The sequence below is a fragment of the Gymnoscopelus braueri genome, assembly GCF_963280865.1.
Source record: "Gymnoscopelus braueri genome assembly, chromosome: 7".
NCBI lineage: Eukaryota > Metazoa > Chordata > Actinopteri > Myctophiformes > Myctophidae > Gymnoscopelus > Gymnoscopelus braueri.
This window is the reverse complement of record NC_137608.1, coordinates 687,398-705,101: the sequence shown is the minus strand read 5'-3', so window position 1 is coordinate 705,101 and position 17,704 is coordinate 687,398. Positions and strand designations below refer to the sequence as shown.

General features: G+C 41.9%; 1 protein-coding gene across 1 annotated transcript; it reads right to left on the bottom strand.

Moving 5' to 3' along the window:
- Positions 1-473: 473 nt before the first annotated feature.
- On the bottom strand, positions 474-17,456 carry LOC308088278 (extracellular calcium-sensing receptor-like; the record flags this gene model as incomplete). Its single annotated transcript, XM_080432679.1, has 9 exons — positions 474-1,405; positions 1,501-1,624; positions 1,742-1,969; positions 4,361-4,636; positions 5,646-5,915; positions 7,500-7,586; positions 8,389-8,440; positions 9,107-9,237; positions 17,418-17,456. 9 exons carry the CDS (start codon positions 17,454-17,456, stop codon positions 474-476), a joined length of 2,139 nt encoding a protein of 712 aa, XP_080288805.1.
- Positions 17,457-17,704: the final 248 nt, after the last annotated feature.

Sequence of the window (17,704 nt, the reverse complement as noted above, 5' to 3'; positions counted from 1 at the left end):
GATGGTAAAAAAAATGTATCAATGACTTCGTTATTTCTAAACGAGTGTGCACATCAAATTGCTGTTCATGTGCCAAAATTGAGGTAGGCTACTTGCTAAATCTAGCAGGCCTGTAGAATTCACAGATAAATGTACAGGGTACTTTCATACATGATGTTAGAAAGACTGGAACTGTTAATGCTGGAACTGTTATTCTGGCCTGACATAATAAATTTAAAAAAATGGTTGTTGAAACAGTCGACAGTTTGTACATAACCCCTTTGCCAAATCCATATGAACGGGACTAAACCCTGGTCAATAAAGTTGAGCTTTATTTTGAAACTACGAAAATTGTAATTCAACACAGGTACTATTTACTCTAAGTTATTAAACCCCAAAGCAGACTTTTTACAATAAACATGAACATGTAAGTGTTTTGTAAGGGTCGCCACATACAATATTTGTTATAAAATACACACAGAGAAAATGTATTGTCATTGAACATTAAGTTTCAATCTCTTGGTGGCACCGCGACCCATAATGGACTTCTTGGTGTTTCTCTCAGGTTTCAAAAGCATTATATAACACTTTGGTCCAAACAGCGCCACCAAAAGGCCAAAACTAGATGCTAAAATAGCAAATACCTCCACTACATCTGAATATTTGCCTGGAGAGCTGATATATGCAGGGATGAAGGCTATCCACACGGCACAGAAGATCAACATGCTGAAAGTGATTAACTTGGCTTCATTGAAGTTGTCTGGAAGATTTCTTGCCATGAATGCTAGTACAAAGCTGAGGAGTGCCAGTAAACCAATATAACCTAGCAACAAAGCAAAACCAACTGTTGATCCCACATCACACTCATAGACTATCTTATCACTGTGGTATTGTGTGTTTTTACGAGGAGTTGGTGACGCAGACACAAGCCAGGATGTACAGATTATTGCCTGGATGGAAGTAAGAGCCAGAACTGTTCCTCTCTGCTGCATAGGACCAAACCACTTCATAATGTCTGCACCCCCAGGCTTGGAGGCCTTGAACACAGCCAGCACCACCATAGTCTTTACCAGGATACAGGAGACACACAGCACAAAGCTGATCCCAAATACTGCATGCCTCAGCTGACAAGTCAACAGTCTGGGACGGCCAAGGAACAGAAGTGAGCACAAAAAACATAGTTTGAGTGACAGCAAAAGTTGGAAGCTGAGTTCTGAGTTGTTGGCGCGTACCATGGGTGTGTCTCGATGATAAACAAAGACTCCCAGTACAATAGCACAAATAAGTGTGCCAAGCAATGAGATGGTTGTCAAGGAGATACCAAGGGGCTCATGGTAGGAGAGGAACTCCATGCTCTTAGGGACACAGTGGTCACGCTGGGGACTGGACCAGAAGTCCTCTGGACAACTGGTGCACTCTGTAGAGTCTAACAACGAGGTCAAGATTAAAGGGACAGACAAGTACATTATGATTCTCAACATAACCTACTGTACATACTGTAGCTACAGCATGTAAACCTACCAGTCTCATTGCTGATCTCTCCATCAGAACAAGCGATGCAGTCAAAGCAGCAGACAGGTTCCCCTTTCCTTCTGGCGAGACGGGTTCCAGGGGAACAGCTCTCACTGCACACTGACCGAGGAGGCTACAGAGGAAATGTATCAATCTCAGACTAAACTAAGATACTGTTAAACTAAGATACTGTTAATATTGAGCTCACACCGTGAGCTCAATATTAACTATTTTAGAAAGTCAAACTAACCTTTGTAGATTCAAAGTTCCAGAATATTCTGTCTTCATCGATGATGAGTTCTTCACCTGCTGAGGCAGAGTTCTTGAACACACCTACATTGTGAACCTTCATACTTCCATCAGGGAGCCACACCCAGTTCATGACATCATAGATCGGTAGAGCATCGCCATTCTCATCAAATGATACATCATCACCAAACGATGTGGTGAAGTTGACCTTTTCCAGGTAATACACAAGCTGGAAACGGTGAGTAAGATTATGAAGATCAAGACTTTTCAAAAACTATTACTACAATATGCACAATACTTACATTGAGATGGACCGTTGTTGTATTAACTACACCCTTGTAGTATTTACAACACAATCCCAGCCATCTGTGACGGGGTGGGTGGATGGTACAGTAGAGGTCGCCTTAGTCCTATAATTGCCGGTTTTGACCGATATTTTATGACAAAGACCGGAAAAAAATAATCTCTCCGGACATGACCGGTTGATAATGACACAGCATTTCATTGATTATCAACGCAAATCAGGCACATTTCAAATCCTCTGCTTTGCAAGCTCTCTCTCTCTCTCTCTCTCTCTCTCTCTCTCTCACGCGCTCGCTCTCTCGCTCTTTCTTTCTCTCTCTCTCTTAACAGCGTGCGTGTGTTTCTGGGAGAGAGAGAGATAGAAAGATAGAGTGTGTCACATGCTGGTAAGTTACACCTATTTCCTGTTAATAATAACCAGTGTAAAATGTGCTGCATTGGGCGGTAAATGGGAGACACTTTATTGTGAAGGTACAACAGGAAGAAGAGAGTTGCTGCTGCTGCGTAGTTGTCGAAATGTTATTACTCTGTGGTCTGCTCGGCTGTCAGCAGCCCAGACAGAGACCGCGGTCCGGTTACAAGTTACATTATATAAAGTTGTGTATTTAACAGTCAGTCACACACAAGTTGTATCATTACGAGTTAGAATATGTCACAGATACTAGGCTACTACAAGGGCACTTGTGAGTAAAGTTGGCAAGTTGCCCTACAGTTTAACAACAGTGCAGGTTGAAGATGAAACATCCAACACAGATGTGTACAGTAAATACTCTCCACAACAGCTATAGGCTACTGCAACTATGGATCCAGGTGAAACACGACGTAAATCTTAATCGTGGACCTATTTTTAACTCTATGAGGTGGACACGTTAAAACGTTACCACTTTGAACTGAATAGCTCTATGAGGAGACGACAAGATTCTCACAACTCATCAACTTTCCCACGGCTGTCCCAACTAGACGCACGGATTCCACTGCCTAACTATACAGTATAACCTCCTGTGAGTGAGTAGTGGTCTATAATTTATTGCCCTAACAGGTCAGCTGAGCCATGTTATGAAGGATTAATCTGAAATGCCCAATTTTGTGCAGTGCCCTTTGATTAGAAAATGCGTTCAAACGCAATTGATTATTGAGAAACCATTACGCACGCAGCATGCGCAAATGGTAATGTAGGTAATTCATATATTTGTGTAAGATGATTCATATATTTGTGTAAGATGACCCTGCTATATAAAATGTGTATATTATGATGGTTCATGTTCAAATAGCTCAATCCAAAATATAATGCTGTAGTGTTAGGCTGTATTTACGCATACGCATGTATTTACGCATTTATGCTTGTCATAAATGCATAAAAATAATTATGACCGTTATTTTTGTCAGATGTCCGATAAAGTTGAATCATTCCGGACATTGGGACCGGCAGATTCAAATCCTGGCACGACCCCTGTGGTACAGATGAGATATCTGACCATTTCAAAGGGCCTGCATTGGCACTTCAATAGGAAGTCAGTGGGAAGTCAAAGCCTTGTCAAAGGGGGGCATTTGCCTGGTGTGAAATGGTGTAATTTCACACCTGGGTTGCAATTCTGCAAACGTGAAGAGGTCGGCTGCCTAATCTGTATACTTGAACTCAATTATAGATGCACGGAAAGGTCGGCCTTTAATTGTATTTGATTTTTCTTTACAAAAGGATTTCACACTGGAATGCACTAGCAAACTGCACTGACTGACAAATGACCTATTCCAAGTCTATGAAATGGAGTTGGTACAACTGAAGTTCGGGAGGTAGACCAAGCAGAGGACGACCAGCTCAACTCTAACCAGCCACTGGCCAACTCCGCCAACGTGCCATCTCCTGATCTCCAAGTGTATGCATGGCTCAATTCTTGCAACAAAGGAGAGAGTCCACAATAGTTTAACGTTGAAAATAGATTTTCATTAAACTAAATACTGAATTACTGAAAAGGTACAAAGATCAGTGTCACTAATCAGTAGTGTAGTGTATGGTATGTATGCATTGTGCAAGATGGTGGATGCAAAAACAAACAAACAAACAAATCAAAGCCAAAAGTATCTGGGTCCACGAACCCCCCCCCCCCTCCCCCCCACTTCCCTCCTTGGTCACATGATTTCTTGCATCTACCTCAGCATAGAAAGTACAGTCTCCCCCCAGATTAGCCTGGTTCCATACCATAGACCCCGCCCACTCTCTCGCCATAATAATACAGCTTTTTTCATGTCAATTTTTTTCTGTTCTAAATTTGAATTCAACTAGAAACATTAACATTTAAACTGTGAATTCACATCACACCTGCCATGGTTGTATTGTGTGTAAACTGGCACAGCTGTGCCCAATAAAAGGCCCTCTTCCTGGCACACACTGCAACATGTCATGGAGGGCATGGGCCAGAGCATACACAGCCTTGTACACATTGTACTCTCTCCTGAGTTCAGACACATCCAACAGTGTAGTTTCTGCTGCCCCTAGGTCCTCATGTCCTGTACACACCCTTCCACCAGCATCCACCCACTCTGATGGAAGGGGTGCAAATCTACATGGAAATGTGTGCTCCCAAAACTGCCTCACCTGAAGAAACACAAATACATTACCTTGTGAACATAAAAAGAGAGAGAGAGAGAGAGGCAGTGTGAGAGAGAGAGAGAGAGAGAGAGAGAGAGAGAGAGAGAGAGAGAGAGAGAGAGAGAGGCAGTGAGAGAGAGGCAGTGAGGCAGAGAGAGAGAGAGGCAGAGAGATTCAAAATGGTGGGAAATCTAAAGGTCAGAGGTCAAGTCAGAGGCTGAAAGTTGTTCAGCATGAGGAGACGCATGTGTGCATCGAAGTTTCATGGCTGTAGGTCAAACAGGGCATGAGTTGTACCTGTTCAAAGTTGGCATTTTCAATTGAGTGCTACAGCGCCACCCTTTGGCCAATGGTTTTGAGTTTCGGGTCTTGGCCGTTTGGCATAGCCCTCTACCATATTGCCGAGTTTCGTAAAAAGTGACAACACGGTTAGGCCAGAACTAGAACAACGGCGGAAGAATTCTAGGCCTCGAAACCTCAATCAAACAAAAGACTCACTATGGCATTTCCATGGCTGTTGTCAGGATCATTGTCAGGATGTATTTTTAACATGAAGTCCTTGAGACCTGCTATCTCTCCACGATGGAAGGCAACACCCAGGGTGCTTCTCAGGTACGGCATGAAGTGAGGATTCTGTAATCTAGGATCACTTATCCAGGCCAAATCGGCTATCCATTGTAGACCTGTCACATCCTGCTTTACCACCTGTAGATTGTGTTGGAACGTGTACGCACTCACACACACGCACGCACGCACGCACGCACGCACACGCACACACACACACAAATGTACTATATGCAACAGGGAGCGCCCGTTTTTCTGGTGTCCTGTTTATACATTTGAAAAGCTAAAAAACAAGAGCATTTATTAAAAATATAGCATATAATCAATTGTTTTATGGTCATGATTAACCGAGAGCCTGGATGGCTTGATTCCGGAGTTTTCTCTCCGTGGCACCACAAAGTAGATAGTTATGAATCGCTAAAATTAACATGTACTGTATCATGACACAAACCTCCTCCATCAGCTTAACCAAATAGCTCCCATATCCAAATACAATGGCTACACGAGCTGTGGATGTCTTCATCACAGTGACAATCCTCTGAAGTTCAGCTGGGTCATTGTCCCAGGGCAGAACCTTCAAATAAGCCAGACAGGCCAAAGCAGACTGGGCCAGCTCAGACTGGAAGATTCGGGCAGCATTGTGGCCGTAATCATTATCAATAAACACAACTCCTACCCAAGTCCACTCAAACCGCCTCATAATCTGGAGCATAGCTTTCACCTAATTGAATGAAGAATGGAGGGATAAGTGCTTAGACTAGGTTATTCACATGCAGTGATGGAAAGTAGCAGTAGTAGTACATTTATGTACTGCACTTAATTATAGTTCTGCATTGAAGTACAGTTACCTTTCTTGAGTATTTCTTTGAGTAATTGTCTCCGCCAGGCTGAAAGGCATGGCGAGAGAGTATGTTTTGCCCCCTGTCCGTCCGTCAGTCCGTCCGTCCGTCCTTCTGTCTGTGACCAGCCAATCTGGGAACCCAGAGCCAGTGAGAATGAAAAACAGCGCCCTCTGCTGTTTGTACTATCTCTCACTGGCTCTGGGACAATGGCGACGTAGCACCCGTGCGCAAAGGAAACCGGGGTTTTGGTCTGCCTTCAGCTTTCACTTCCGGTGGTGCCACTATGTTTTCATTCCCACTAACAATATTTCTACACGGAACACTAACACCACTTCTCCCAGAGAACATGGATCATTTTGGTTATAAGCCCACTTGTTTCTATGATGAAAGAGTAAGTTAAAATGTGAATATCTTTCCGTGGTTTTGTCTGCTCCGCGGACGCTATTGTTAAATTAGTTTGGGTTTGTTTCGAGGGGGAAAGATCGACGGACACGTGAATCCCGCCCACTACATTTGATTGGGTAAAGCGCGGCCTGCTTCCTGATCTGAAGGCACGCCCACTTGTAGCCCAGTGCGTACATGTTATGACGAGCCTTCACGACATGGATCTTTCCGATTTTCCATATTCCATCCTGATTGGCTAAGATTGGCTTCCAAAGTTTGCACCGATCTGTGTGAAACTTTGCACGCACACTCCCTAGAGGCCAAGGAAAAACCTTTGCCTTTTAGAGCGCCACCAGGACTTTTGTCATACACATTTTTTGCTATTACTCCTTCAGATTCTGTCCAAAAATCACGCAAATCGGTACACAGTATCTCTATGGTCATGTGATCAAGATGGATGTGTCCGATATTTCATATTATTCCTACTTGGCTAACATTGGCTTCCAAAGTTTGCAGGATAGGTCCGTTCTGAACGAAATTCCTCAAATCATGAACGCAGTTTGCGATTTTTTTGCACTCACATTCCCACTAGAAGAAATGCCACCCTTTTCATATTGGCCTGTTATAGCGCCACCAGCAGGTCTAATTTAGCAAACCAAATTTTTGGAACAAAATGCCTCAAATCATGAATGCAGTGTCCGATTGCCGTGCAAGGCCTAAGAAGAAATGGCACCCTTTTCATATTGGCCTATTATAGCGCCACCAGGGGGCCATAATATCCTACCTGACCTGGCGGAGACTTGTGCACTTTTTCTAGTTTATACTTTTTTGTAAGTCGGGGCATGATATATATATATATATATATATATATATATATATATATATATATATATATATATATATATATATATATATAAAATATATATAAAAAAAATAATAATAATAAATAAAATAAATAAAATAAATAAAATAAATAAAATAAATAAAATAAATAAAATAAATAAAATAAATAAAATAAATAAAATGTACTTTCAATGTCCACCACTAATACCAACAGATCAATTGTGCGAGCAGTTCACCTGTAAGTCATTATTTGGGTTTGTTCTGAAGAAGGATGGGAACTGATTCAGGTCACTCAGACAGGTGCAGGTGGTCACATAACTTACCTGAAAAAGGCACAAAACATCTGTCATAATATTACATTTTTGGACTAATTTCCCCTGCAAGCAGATCATGTGCCCTCAGGGGGAAAAAAAGAAAGACATGTAAAGAAAAAAAGCTGTGTAAAATTTAGCTTCAAACCAGCAGTGGCAACCTTTGTCATTCGGAATCCCATTTCAGAAACTATGTGGAGGACAACGTGCTGTTTTAACACAAACACTAACCCAACCCAATAATCAGAATGCAGACTGAATACCCCTATGCATCCTTAAGCACCATGGACAGTGACACTGTCTTAAAACATCAAGTTTTAACCTTTAATGAGTTACTAAGCTATATAGTTTACTAAGCGACATAGACTCGGTTTTTATAAGGTATTATAAGACAATACCAATAAATCCTGCAGGGTAATCACCTGATAACCTCCCTCTCTCTCTCTCTCTCTCTCTCTCTCTCTCTCTCTCTCTCTCTCTCTCTCTCTCTCTCTCTCTCTCTTTCTCTCTCTCTCTCTCTCCCCCCAACTCACTAAGAGTGTGGTGTAGACAGTGAAACCCTATTCAGATCTATTCAAAATCATGTGCAGGATCTTACTAGACCCGGGACATGTGCCATGCACACATGTAGTTTGTATGAAATCTCATTATGTATCGAGTCACCGCGATTGATACATAAGGTTTAAAGTTACAATGTTATAGGCTAATTAACATCCTAGTTACGCCCCACCCATATATATATATATATATATATATATATATATATATATATATATATATATATATATATATATATATAAAAAAAACACATTACATCTGGCCCAAGACAGGCCCAACTCAGGGCCAAAGGATTCTTACTCTCAGGTCTGGAAAGGAATCAAACTTCCAACACAGATGCATTGAACGTAAACCTTTTGAAAACCTGCTTCACACTCCATTCACAATCTATCCTCCCTGCTCACATGCTCTGTCTGCAAGTAAATATGTTCTTTCAAATATTTGTGTTCTATCATAATTTAGATTGGTAAATAACCAAAATTAAAAAAATAGGCTACTGTTTACAAAATAGACCATGGTAAAAGGGGAGTCAAGGAGGAAACTTACCACCGGCACTCTGTACAAACCTAATATTCTAGAGATAGCAATAGTATTTGTCGAGCTGGCACTACCCACAATTCCGAGTACTGGAGGGGACCCAACACAGCTCTCGTCCATTTGAAACCTCTTCTCTCTACCACTGACCAATGACAATGCTGCACGGAATGCAACTCCAAGCGTCATACAGTTATCATAGAGACTGTATCCCAGAGTCACATTGGGTAGCAGGCTGGGGTTTCTGTTGATCTCAGTAATGGCAAACGCCATGGTCTGGGCACACCTGAACCCCCTATTGTCAAATCTAACACACACAATGTCACTGTAACCTTGAATATTTATTTATTTGTAGAAATATACAACAGCAACTAATCATGGGCTACTATCTATCAAAACAAAGTTACCATAACAGTCTTGCTTGTATTTATGATACTCACCTAGAGCAAGTGGGTTTCTGTGGCTTGGAGGTGAAAGACAGCTCGGGGTGGACAGAGGAGAGGTGAATATGAAACAAACCTCCCAGGACCAAGTCTCCAGCCTTGTAGATGCTGTTGAGATTAAACTGTTCCTGTAACTCACAAGAAGAGGAAGTTGAGGAAGACAATGCAGAGAATGAAGAGAACAATGTCAAGGTAAAGTACAGGTATGAAAGCAGATGTATGTCTAGAGAAGCCCTCATGACTGTCCTCCTCTGTCTAACACCCCCCCTTCTCTAAATCCATTGTCCAATTGCTACATTTTATACACAGTGCTGTGCCATCCCCTGTGCCACCTTATGCCACTACGTAATCTTTCACAACAGCCATCAGTGCGAGGCCATCCCCCTGTGCAAACTTATGGCATTACGTAATATTTCACAACGCCCATCTGGGCAGAGGCATGAGATGCAAATGATCAAAGTTCTAATACATCTGATGTCATTTCATATTATTTCATTATCTATTCTGGAAAGAGCTGCTATTGTAATTGTGTGTATTATATTGTGTATTGTTGTTGTGACTTCACCACTACACTTTTAGTTAGGGAGAAATTGTCGAGTTGTATAAACATGTTTGGCTTGCCAAAAAAGGTCTTTAAAGGTAGGGTATGGGATTTGGTTAAAATAGCTTAAATAGCTCTAGTACTTATTACTATAGTATAGAGTATTCAGTAAAAGGAGTAGAGTGTTCAGTAAAAGGAGTGTCCCTGTCTCTCCTGTTCTTTTTTAAGGTCGGGATACCAATTTCATCCAATCTGGAACACTATAAAAATGAAGCTGATAAATGGGTACTCTCTCCTGATTGGCTGAAATTTTGTCACCTACCTGAAAATGTATTTTCTGTTTATTAAAGAGCTGGAGAGACAGGAAGACTGCTGTGACTGAACTAACCCTCTATAGCAATGATTACTATCAGAATATAGAGCTTTACCTTTTAACAAAATAACGTTTGTTCTAACCAGGAAATATCACTTAGCCTACCTTTAATGACACTCCTTTCGTCTTCTGGACCAGGTCGGTGGCCTTGTGGTCCAACCTGAGACTGGGAGGTCACGTTTCAATCCCCGGCCGCGGCAGCCGGGTCATACCAAAGACTATAAAAATCACATCCAGTGGGAAGAGAGTGGTGCCTTTGATGTAATTGCATTAAGCTAAATGAATTATAGAGGAACAATGTTAAATCCCTGTCCATTCATTTCAAGGCTGCTCAACAGGAACACAGAGGGGGCGGGGCTTAAGCAATAACAGCCTGTCCCTATTGGCCGTCTAAGTGCACCTAGAACGTTTCGGAAGTTCAGCATGTTGGGAACTGGAGTTATGGCTGTTTAAAGCCCAGCCAATAGGAACACAAAGGGCGTGGGGCTTAAGCAATTACAGCATGCCCTATTGGCCGTCTAAGTGCACCTAAGAAGTTTCCGAGGTTTTTGATGCTGGGAACTGGAATTATGGCCGTTTAAAGCTCAGCCAATAGGAACACAGAGGGGGCGGGACTTAAACAATTTAAGCCTGTCCCTATTGGCCGACTAAGTTCAACTAGCAAGTTTCTGAGGTTTTCGATGCTGGGAACTGGAGTTATGGCTGTTTAAAGCCCAGCCAATAGGAACACAGAAGGGTGATTTCAGCCTGTCCCTATTGTGCACCTAGAAAGTTTCGGAAGTTCAGCATGTTGAGTCATGGCTGTTTAAAGCCCAGCCAACACAGAGGAAGCGGAGCAATGGCGGAGCATGGCACCCTGGGGCCCCTGGGTGCCATGTGGTCCCTGGTGGTCCCTGGTGTGGCTATTGTGATGGCAGACATCTGACCAGTGTTGGTGGCAATTTTGGTGCCGATCGGAGCAACGGTGCGCCTCGCAGGTCCACATGTTACGTGTGTGTTTGTTTGTTTGTTTGTTTGTTTGTTTGTTTGTTTGTTTGTTTGTTTGTTTGTTTGTTTGTTTGTTTGTTTGTGTGTGTGTGTGTGTGTGTGTGTGTGTGTGTGTGTGTGTGTGTGTGTGCGTGCGCAGTGCTGGCTCGCACGTGTGCAGTGCTGGCTTGTGTGTGTGTGTGTGTGTGTGTGTGTGTGTGTGTGTGTGTGTGTGTGTGTGTGTGTGTGTGTGTGTGTGTGTGTGTGTGTGTGTGTGGTGTGTGTGTGTGTGTGTGTGTGTGTGTGTGTGTGTGTGTGTGTGTGTGTGTGTCTGTGTCGTGTGCAGTGCTGGCGCACACGTGTGCAGTGCTGGCGCGCACGTGTGCAGTGCTGGCTTGTGTGTGTGTGTGTGCACGGTGTGCCTCGCAGTTTCGCATATTACATCAGCTGTTAAGGCCGGGCTCGGACCGACGGACAGACGGACACCTGGACGGACATATAAACACACACGGTCAAAACTAGGAGTGGTTGGCACCACTCAAAAATGGGACCCAAAGCCTCCCTCCTTGGCACCCAGCATGAAGGGTTGGAATGGAGGTAGGTCCCTGCGACATACTAGCGTCATGTCCAGGGGGTGTACTTGTAAATGATGTGACATGCTAGTATCTGTCCACGATATACAGTGCAACTCTTCACATGTGTGGTGCCCCCTGAGGGTAGAAGTGAAAGTGCTTTTGGAGATGCGGTCTAGAGGCCCCTCAACGTGCGAGAGGCCCCAGCAAAACGAGGAACAGTTTAAACACTTAAGTACTGTTTTGTATTTTGGCTATTTAAAAGGATATTTCACTTTTAAACAAAATGTTGGGTCATTTTTTGGGAGCACCCCGGACAGTTTTAAGTTGCTTGATTCAGTATTAGGCCGTGTTGTGACCCTCCAAAAAGTGCCTAGAAAATGAATTTCGTTCCCACGTCTTGGGTCTACTTTTTCAATGCATTTTTGCATAGACAATACCCTTGTGGACTTTGGGTTAAAATACCTCCGCACAAAATCCTGCAGTATTTTTTCACAAGCCAGAAATGTATATTAAAGTGAATAACCAAAAAACGAAAATCTTGTGCTGCTATTTTTGCTTGTAAAATATTGAAAATTGATTTTGGCAACACAAAATCTTTCTCAAAAGTTATAAATACGTGTACCTAACATCTGAAACAAGTATTGGTGCCTTAGTGTACTCATGTTTGAATTTTGATCATGAAATGTAGAAAGAAAACGCTTCTACTGAAGTGATTGGTGCCCAGCACAAAGAAACATACACATAGTACATTTAGCTAAAAGCTTATATTTCATACATAGAAAATGTCACAACCTACTGTGTACTGAAAGGTAGGAGAAAAAAAGCAGCACTCCTTGGCCCAAAATGGCTGAAAATCAGCCCCCTAGATTGGAATAATGCCAAAAATGGACTAGAGTAAAATAAATACACTAAAGCTCCAAATTATTACAACATATGGTATGAAATATTTATTAAAATACCACAGTGTGTCACAGCATGTGTCATTTGTACATCAACCCTCCACCCACCCCCCAGATCAGGCCTTCTGTGTCACTCACAGGTATGAACAGAGAAATGTTGGTTGACAGTGCAACAATAGTATACAAATATGACAAAATATGAAAGTGCAGACTGCATCCCCTGTGGATGACCACTGATCACACCATTGATGGATTTGGGGCACCAACTTGACTCAATGAGTGTCTTGCAGCCCTGCATCACCAAACCTTTTTCCTAAAATACCTAGGAAGGACATGTTCAGAGATGTTGCACTTGGTAGGGCAGTGAAAAACCAGCTGGGGGAAATCAGGGGTCAACCTCCACTTCAATTTATCCTGCCTGCAACATAAAATGTTAGGGAAAGATGAGCACAAGTGTATAAATAAAGATGTATTAACAATGATAGCCAATTTAGTTTAAATATACTCTCATAGACGTTTTTGTGAGGGAATACATCTATAATATACTTCAGCATAAAGGTTTTTGTTTTGTTTCCCAGAACTGTCAAAGACACACATGGTATTTGAGTTACCTGTAGTTTGAAGCATCAAGATCCTCATGCTTCTTCACTGTGTTTACGAACATCCTTCGTAGCTGGTTTATTTTCAGCACCTCTTGGTCAACTGTAAGCCATGGCGGATGACTCTCACAGAAGATCTTGTAGCGGTCAGCGAAGGGTGGTTCATTTCCACACACACACACACACACACACACACACACACACACACACACACACACACACACACACACATTTATTTATGTTCACATAAAGGAGAAACATACAGGGACACAAATATTATAAGTGCAGTAAGGTTACATTCACATAATCCTGGCATATGTCTTCACGATACAATAAACATGTCACTCAGTACTCTATGGGTATAAGTAACACCGTCTCCGCCATATATGGCGGCTGCCAATTACAGCACAATACTTTGCCAACCCTTTTGCCTCCTTTTTGGGCATCCAAAGTTGTTGAAACCCTCTAACAGCCAGTATGTGGGTATGTCCTATAGGCTGCCAAATATAAAAACAAATAGTCTGCACCTAATAGCCCAGCTCTGAGATGGTATGTAGGAGTGGTTGGTATTTAATGACCTTTGTCATAAATGCTTCCTCTAGGCTAGAGTCAAAGGTGCAGGCTATCTAATACAGACACTTCCCTGGACTCTTTATCAATCACAACATCTGGTGTATTAGCTGTTAACGATGTAAAGATGTCTGAGTTATCACAGAGATGGAACCCTGGATGAAATGACAGACGAATGTTTAAAATACAGTAATAGCACCCATACAATCATAAAATGACAAATCAATATTTGACAGTCCAATATTGACATGCATGTTTTGTTTACAATCTCTTACTTGGCCATATTGCCAATTAGCTTATGGGCCTTATCAGCACTGGTGAGATGCAGTGGTGGACATTCACTTGAGTACTGTACGTTTTTTTTAGTACCTGTACTTTCAGTGGTGTAAAGTAAGTACATTTACTCAAGTAGGCTACTGTACTCAAGTAGAATTTTGAGGTAGTTTTACTTTCACAACGCGACGTGTTGTGAGCTTGTAGATATGCTATTTTCAATTGATTTTTTTTCATGTGATAACATAAAAAATGATTTCAGTCTCATGTTAAAATGTCTCCCCCCAAATAAATCTATTGAAAATAGCAGATCTACAAGCTCACAACGCATTGTGATGTGTTGTGAGCTTGTAGATCTGCTGTTTTCAATGCTTTTATCTGATAACACAATACATTATTTCAGTCTCATGTTAAAATGTGAGCCCCCCCCCCCCCCCCCCCCCCCCCGTGTGTGTGTGTGTGTGTGTGTGTGTGTGTGTGTGTGTGTGTGTGTGTGTGTGTGTGTGGCTCACCTGCTGACGTTTCTGTTTGAGAGAGTTGATCCTTCTGCCGTTTTCCTCTCACATTAATCACATTAATGTATTTTTGTCAATAACACGCTGGTAGAATGTTGCATGAAACCCAGCGTCCTCAGGAGGCTTGTAATAACCCATATCCACACAATGTTGATGTTTATATAAACGTTGACGCACGTTCTGTAGTTGCCTTGAAACATTCAACCAGGTTTGCACTTTCTCCATTAACGGCCCGTACATCTACATAAACGTTCATATTTCAGATTTAAAATGCTTACCCATGGCCATGGATGTTACAATTATGTACGGGCCCAGAGAAGTACCTGTATCTTCCGTATTGTTCAATAAAAAGCCTGTTAATCCGATCGGTAGCCATTTTCACCATATCCTTTCAACCACGCGACCCTATCGGATGGGAGGTGTATTGCACTCTGATACATTATAAATCTGTGAGAAAATGGCCACCGATCCGTTAAGAATACTCTTTATTGAACAATACGGAATATACGGGTATTTCTGCGGGACCATACAGAATTTTAACATCAATGGCCATGCGGTAAGCACTTTATATTTGAAATCTGAACGTTAATGTAGATGTACGGGCCGTAAATGGAAAAGTGCAAACACCTGGTTGAAGTTCGGTCGGGACAGACGACCGTCGCGTATCCACGGCTTGTTGTACATGTATCCCATCTTGTCCGTGTAAATTCCTGAACCTCTTCTTTCTGGACAGACATAAGATTCATATAGCATCGTTTCGAGTCCTTTTGCCGTGCTTTTGAAGGATATTTTCTTTGTTTTGACTTATTTTCTTCAGACGTTAACGTTGCTATGGCTGTTGTTGCAGGAAATGGTGGAAATAGAGGCGACCCCATTGGTTGTAACGGGAATCACGTGCCAAAAACCGCACCACCCCTTTGAAAGTATTACGACGCTGCTAAGAAAATAGTACCGACTTTTAAACACAAAATACTGCGCCAGATCAGATGTCGGTAATTTTTTTTCTTACTTACTACCAATAGATATTTTTTAAGAAGCAGAGATTATTTAGGTCCACTTGGTGGGAACGAAACTGAACGAAAAGGACCTAGACAACATGGCCTATATTTAGATATTTGTATATATAATTTTATCAGACACGCCCCCTTCCTATACAAACCCATTGTAACTTCAAACTCTATTTTAACCATGTTAGATTCATCAGAAACACCCGTCCGTGGTTCTATGAAAAAAAATTAAATAAAATAAAAACATTACATTTTGCACGTTTTGTTGCACTTCGTGGCTTCTGCAGCTCTATAAAGATCGTCAAAATAAGGTAAAAAACGCTGGCACTCAGCGGATGAAGCGAATGCATAGTACCTGGCAGTGAATGTGTTAAAAACTAAAACTATTTTTGAAAAGTCTAGAAAGATCTGGACAAATCTGATCTTATAGGGGTCCATGGCACTAAATCCACAGCCTAATGTGTATCAAGTTGGGGGGCCGTAACATTAAAATGTTTGAGAAACACTGTCTTTAAAGGCCCATGATGCAACAGGCCAGTTCCAGTGGGAACTGAGAAGGAAAATATCCAAGAGAGGAGGATTAAGATTGTTGTTAGCTAGTTAAAGTGGATGAGATGTAAAACATGGCAGAGTGGAGAGTTAAGTTAGAGGTGTGAGGGAAAACAAGTGTGAAGCCTCAGGCACCTTCATCTCACCAGCTCTGCTCCCACATGACCAAATGACAGTCCCTTAGCTGAGTGTCATAATCTAACAAGCAGCTCCACTAACACACTACATTAATGAACCCAGGCATAAGATACACAACAGACCATTTAAACATGGTCCGACAATAAGGGCTGCCCGATTGTAAAGAAAACATGTGGGCAATTAAAACCTGTCCAGACATGCCTGCCCGCGGGCAAGTACCAATTGAGCGCAATGTTTTGATCTCTCTCTCTCTCTCTCTCTCTCTCTCTCTCTCTCTCTCTCTCTCTCTCTCTGTTCAATTCAAACAAAGTGTTTCTCTTAGTTGCTGTCCAAATGGAACCATTTGGTTCCATTTGAACACACTCAGAGTTACAGACCTGTAAGGAACCATTTTGAGAACTTTGAGAACCACTTACCGACTGTATAACACCCTCCATCCACCTCTAATGACAACAGGAGGCAAAGCGCTGAAATAATTAATTGACCTTAAATACTCATGGGTCAACATAGCTCTGGTCCAGAGCGTTAGCGAGTGCTCTCAAACGCTCTGCCAGGCGCGCTGCTGTTCTCATAGACCGAACATTCCACTACCGTGCGAGGTCTCCAACTGTAGTAAAAAACTAAACTATTTCACTACTCAACAAAGGCTATTTTGTGTTGTTGAAAGTCTATTCTCCGGGGTGGGAAGCCTGTCAGAAGCCCACCTTCTTAGTAAAATACACTATTTTTTGCCATGAAATAAAATGCATCCAACTGGACCCCGCAGACACAACCAAGGTAATTAGAAAATATATTTATATATATAATTATTTGTATGTAGTCCTACAAGGTAGCAAGCTAATTTCAACTAGATTATGGTCACCACTGTACAGTTTTCTTTTTAAATTTACAAACATTATAAAGGGAACATATTACCCAGTCACCCACACACTGCCTGCCCAACATCCGTCCGCACATAGCAGCAATCCGGTGGTAAAGGGCGTGGTAGTGTCTTTTCCGGGACTTGTCAGAATCTAGTTGTATAAAAATATAATGCGGCAGCAAACACAGCAGCAGGTGGGGCTCCAGCTAAACAGCAGGCCGTTCAACGTTCGTTTGTATGGAAGTATTTCACTGAAGATGTAGACAAAAAAGCCTACTTTGTTTAACGAGAGACACGGAGGATACAGTCATTTTGGTGAGTTCTGTTTCCATTCCTTATTATAGCAGCTAAAATGGATGTGGATTGTGGCAATTGTGAAATGCTGTTGTTCGTTCTCACACGTGCGTTTGTGTGTGTATATCTGTTGTCTTGGTAACCTACCTGCTGGGAAATGTCGTGCCACAGAGCGGCAGAACTCATGATTAAATTTTGTTTACAATTGCAATTTTTTTTCCATTGGATCTTCAGAAACAGTGATAGGCTACTACATTGTGTGAGATGCATTGAATGCTTGAACTTACCATTTTACTAAATACAATTTTCATTGTTACCTAGAACTCTTCTCTCTGCGTCTTTATTATTACATAAGGTAAACATCGACTAGTCGACTACACCAGTGTGTCAAATTTGTCAACTAGTAAAAACACACACACACACACACGCACGCA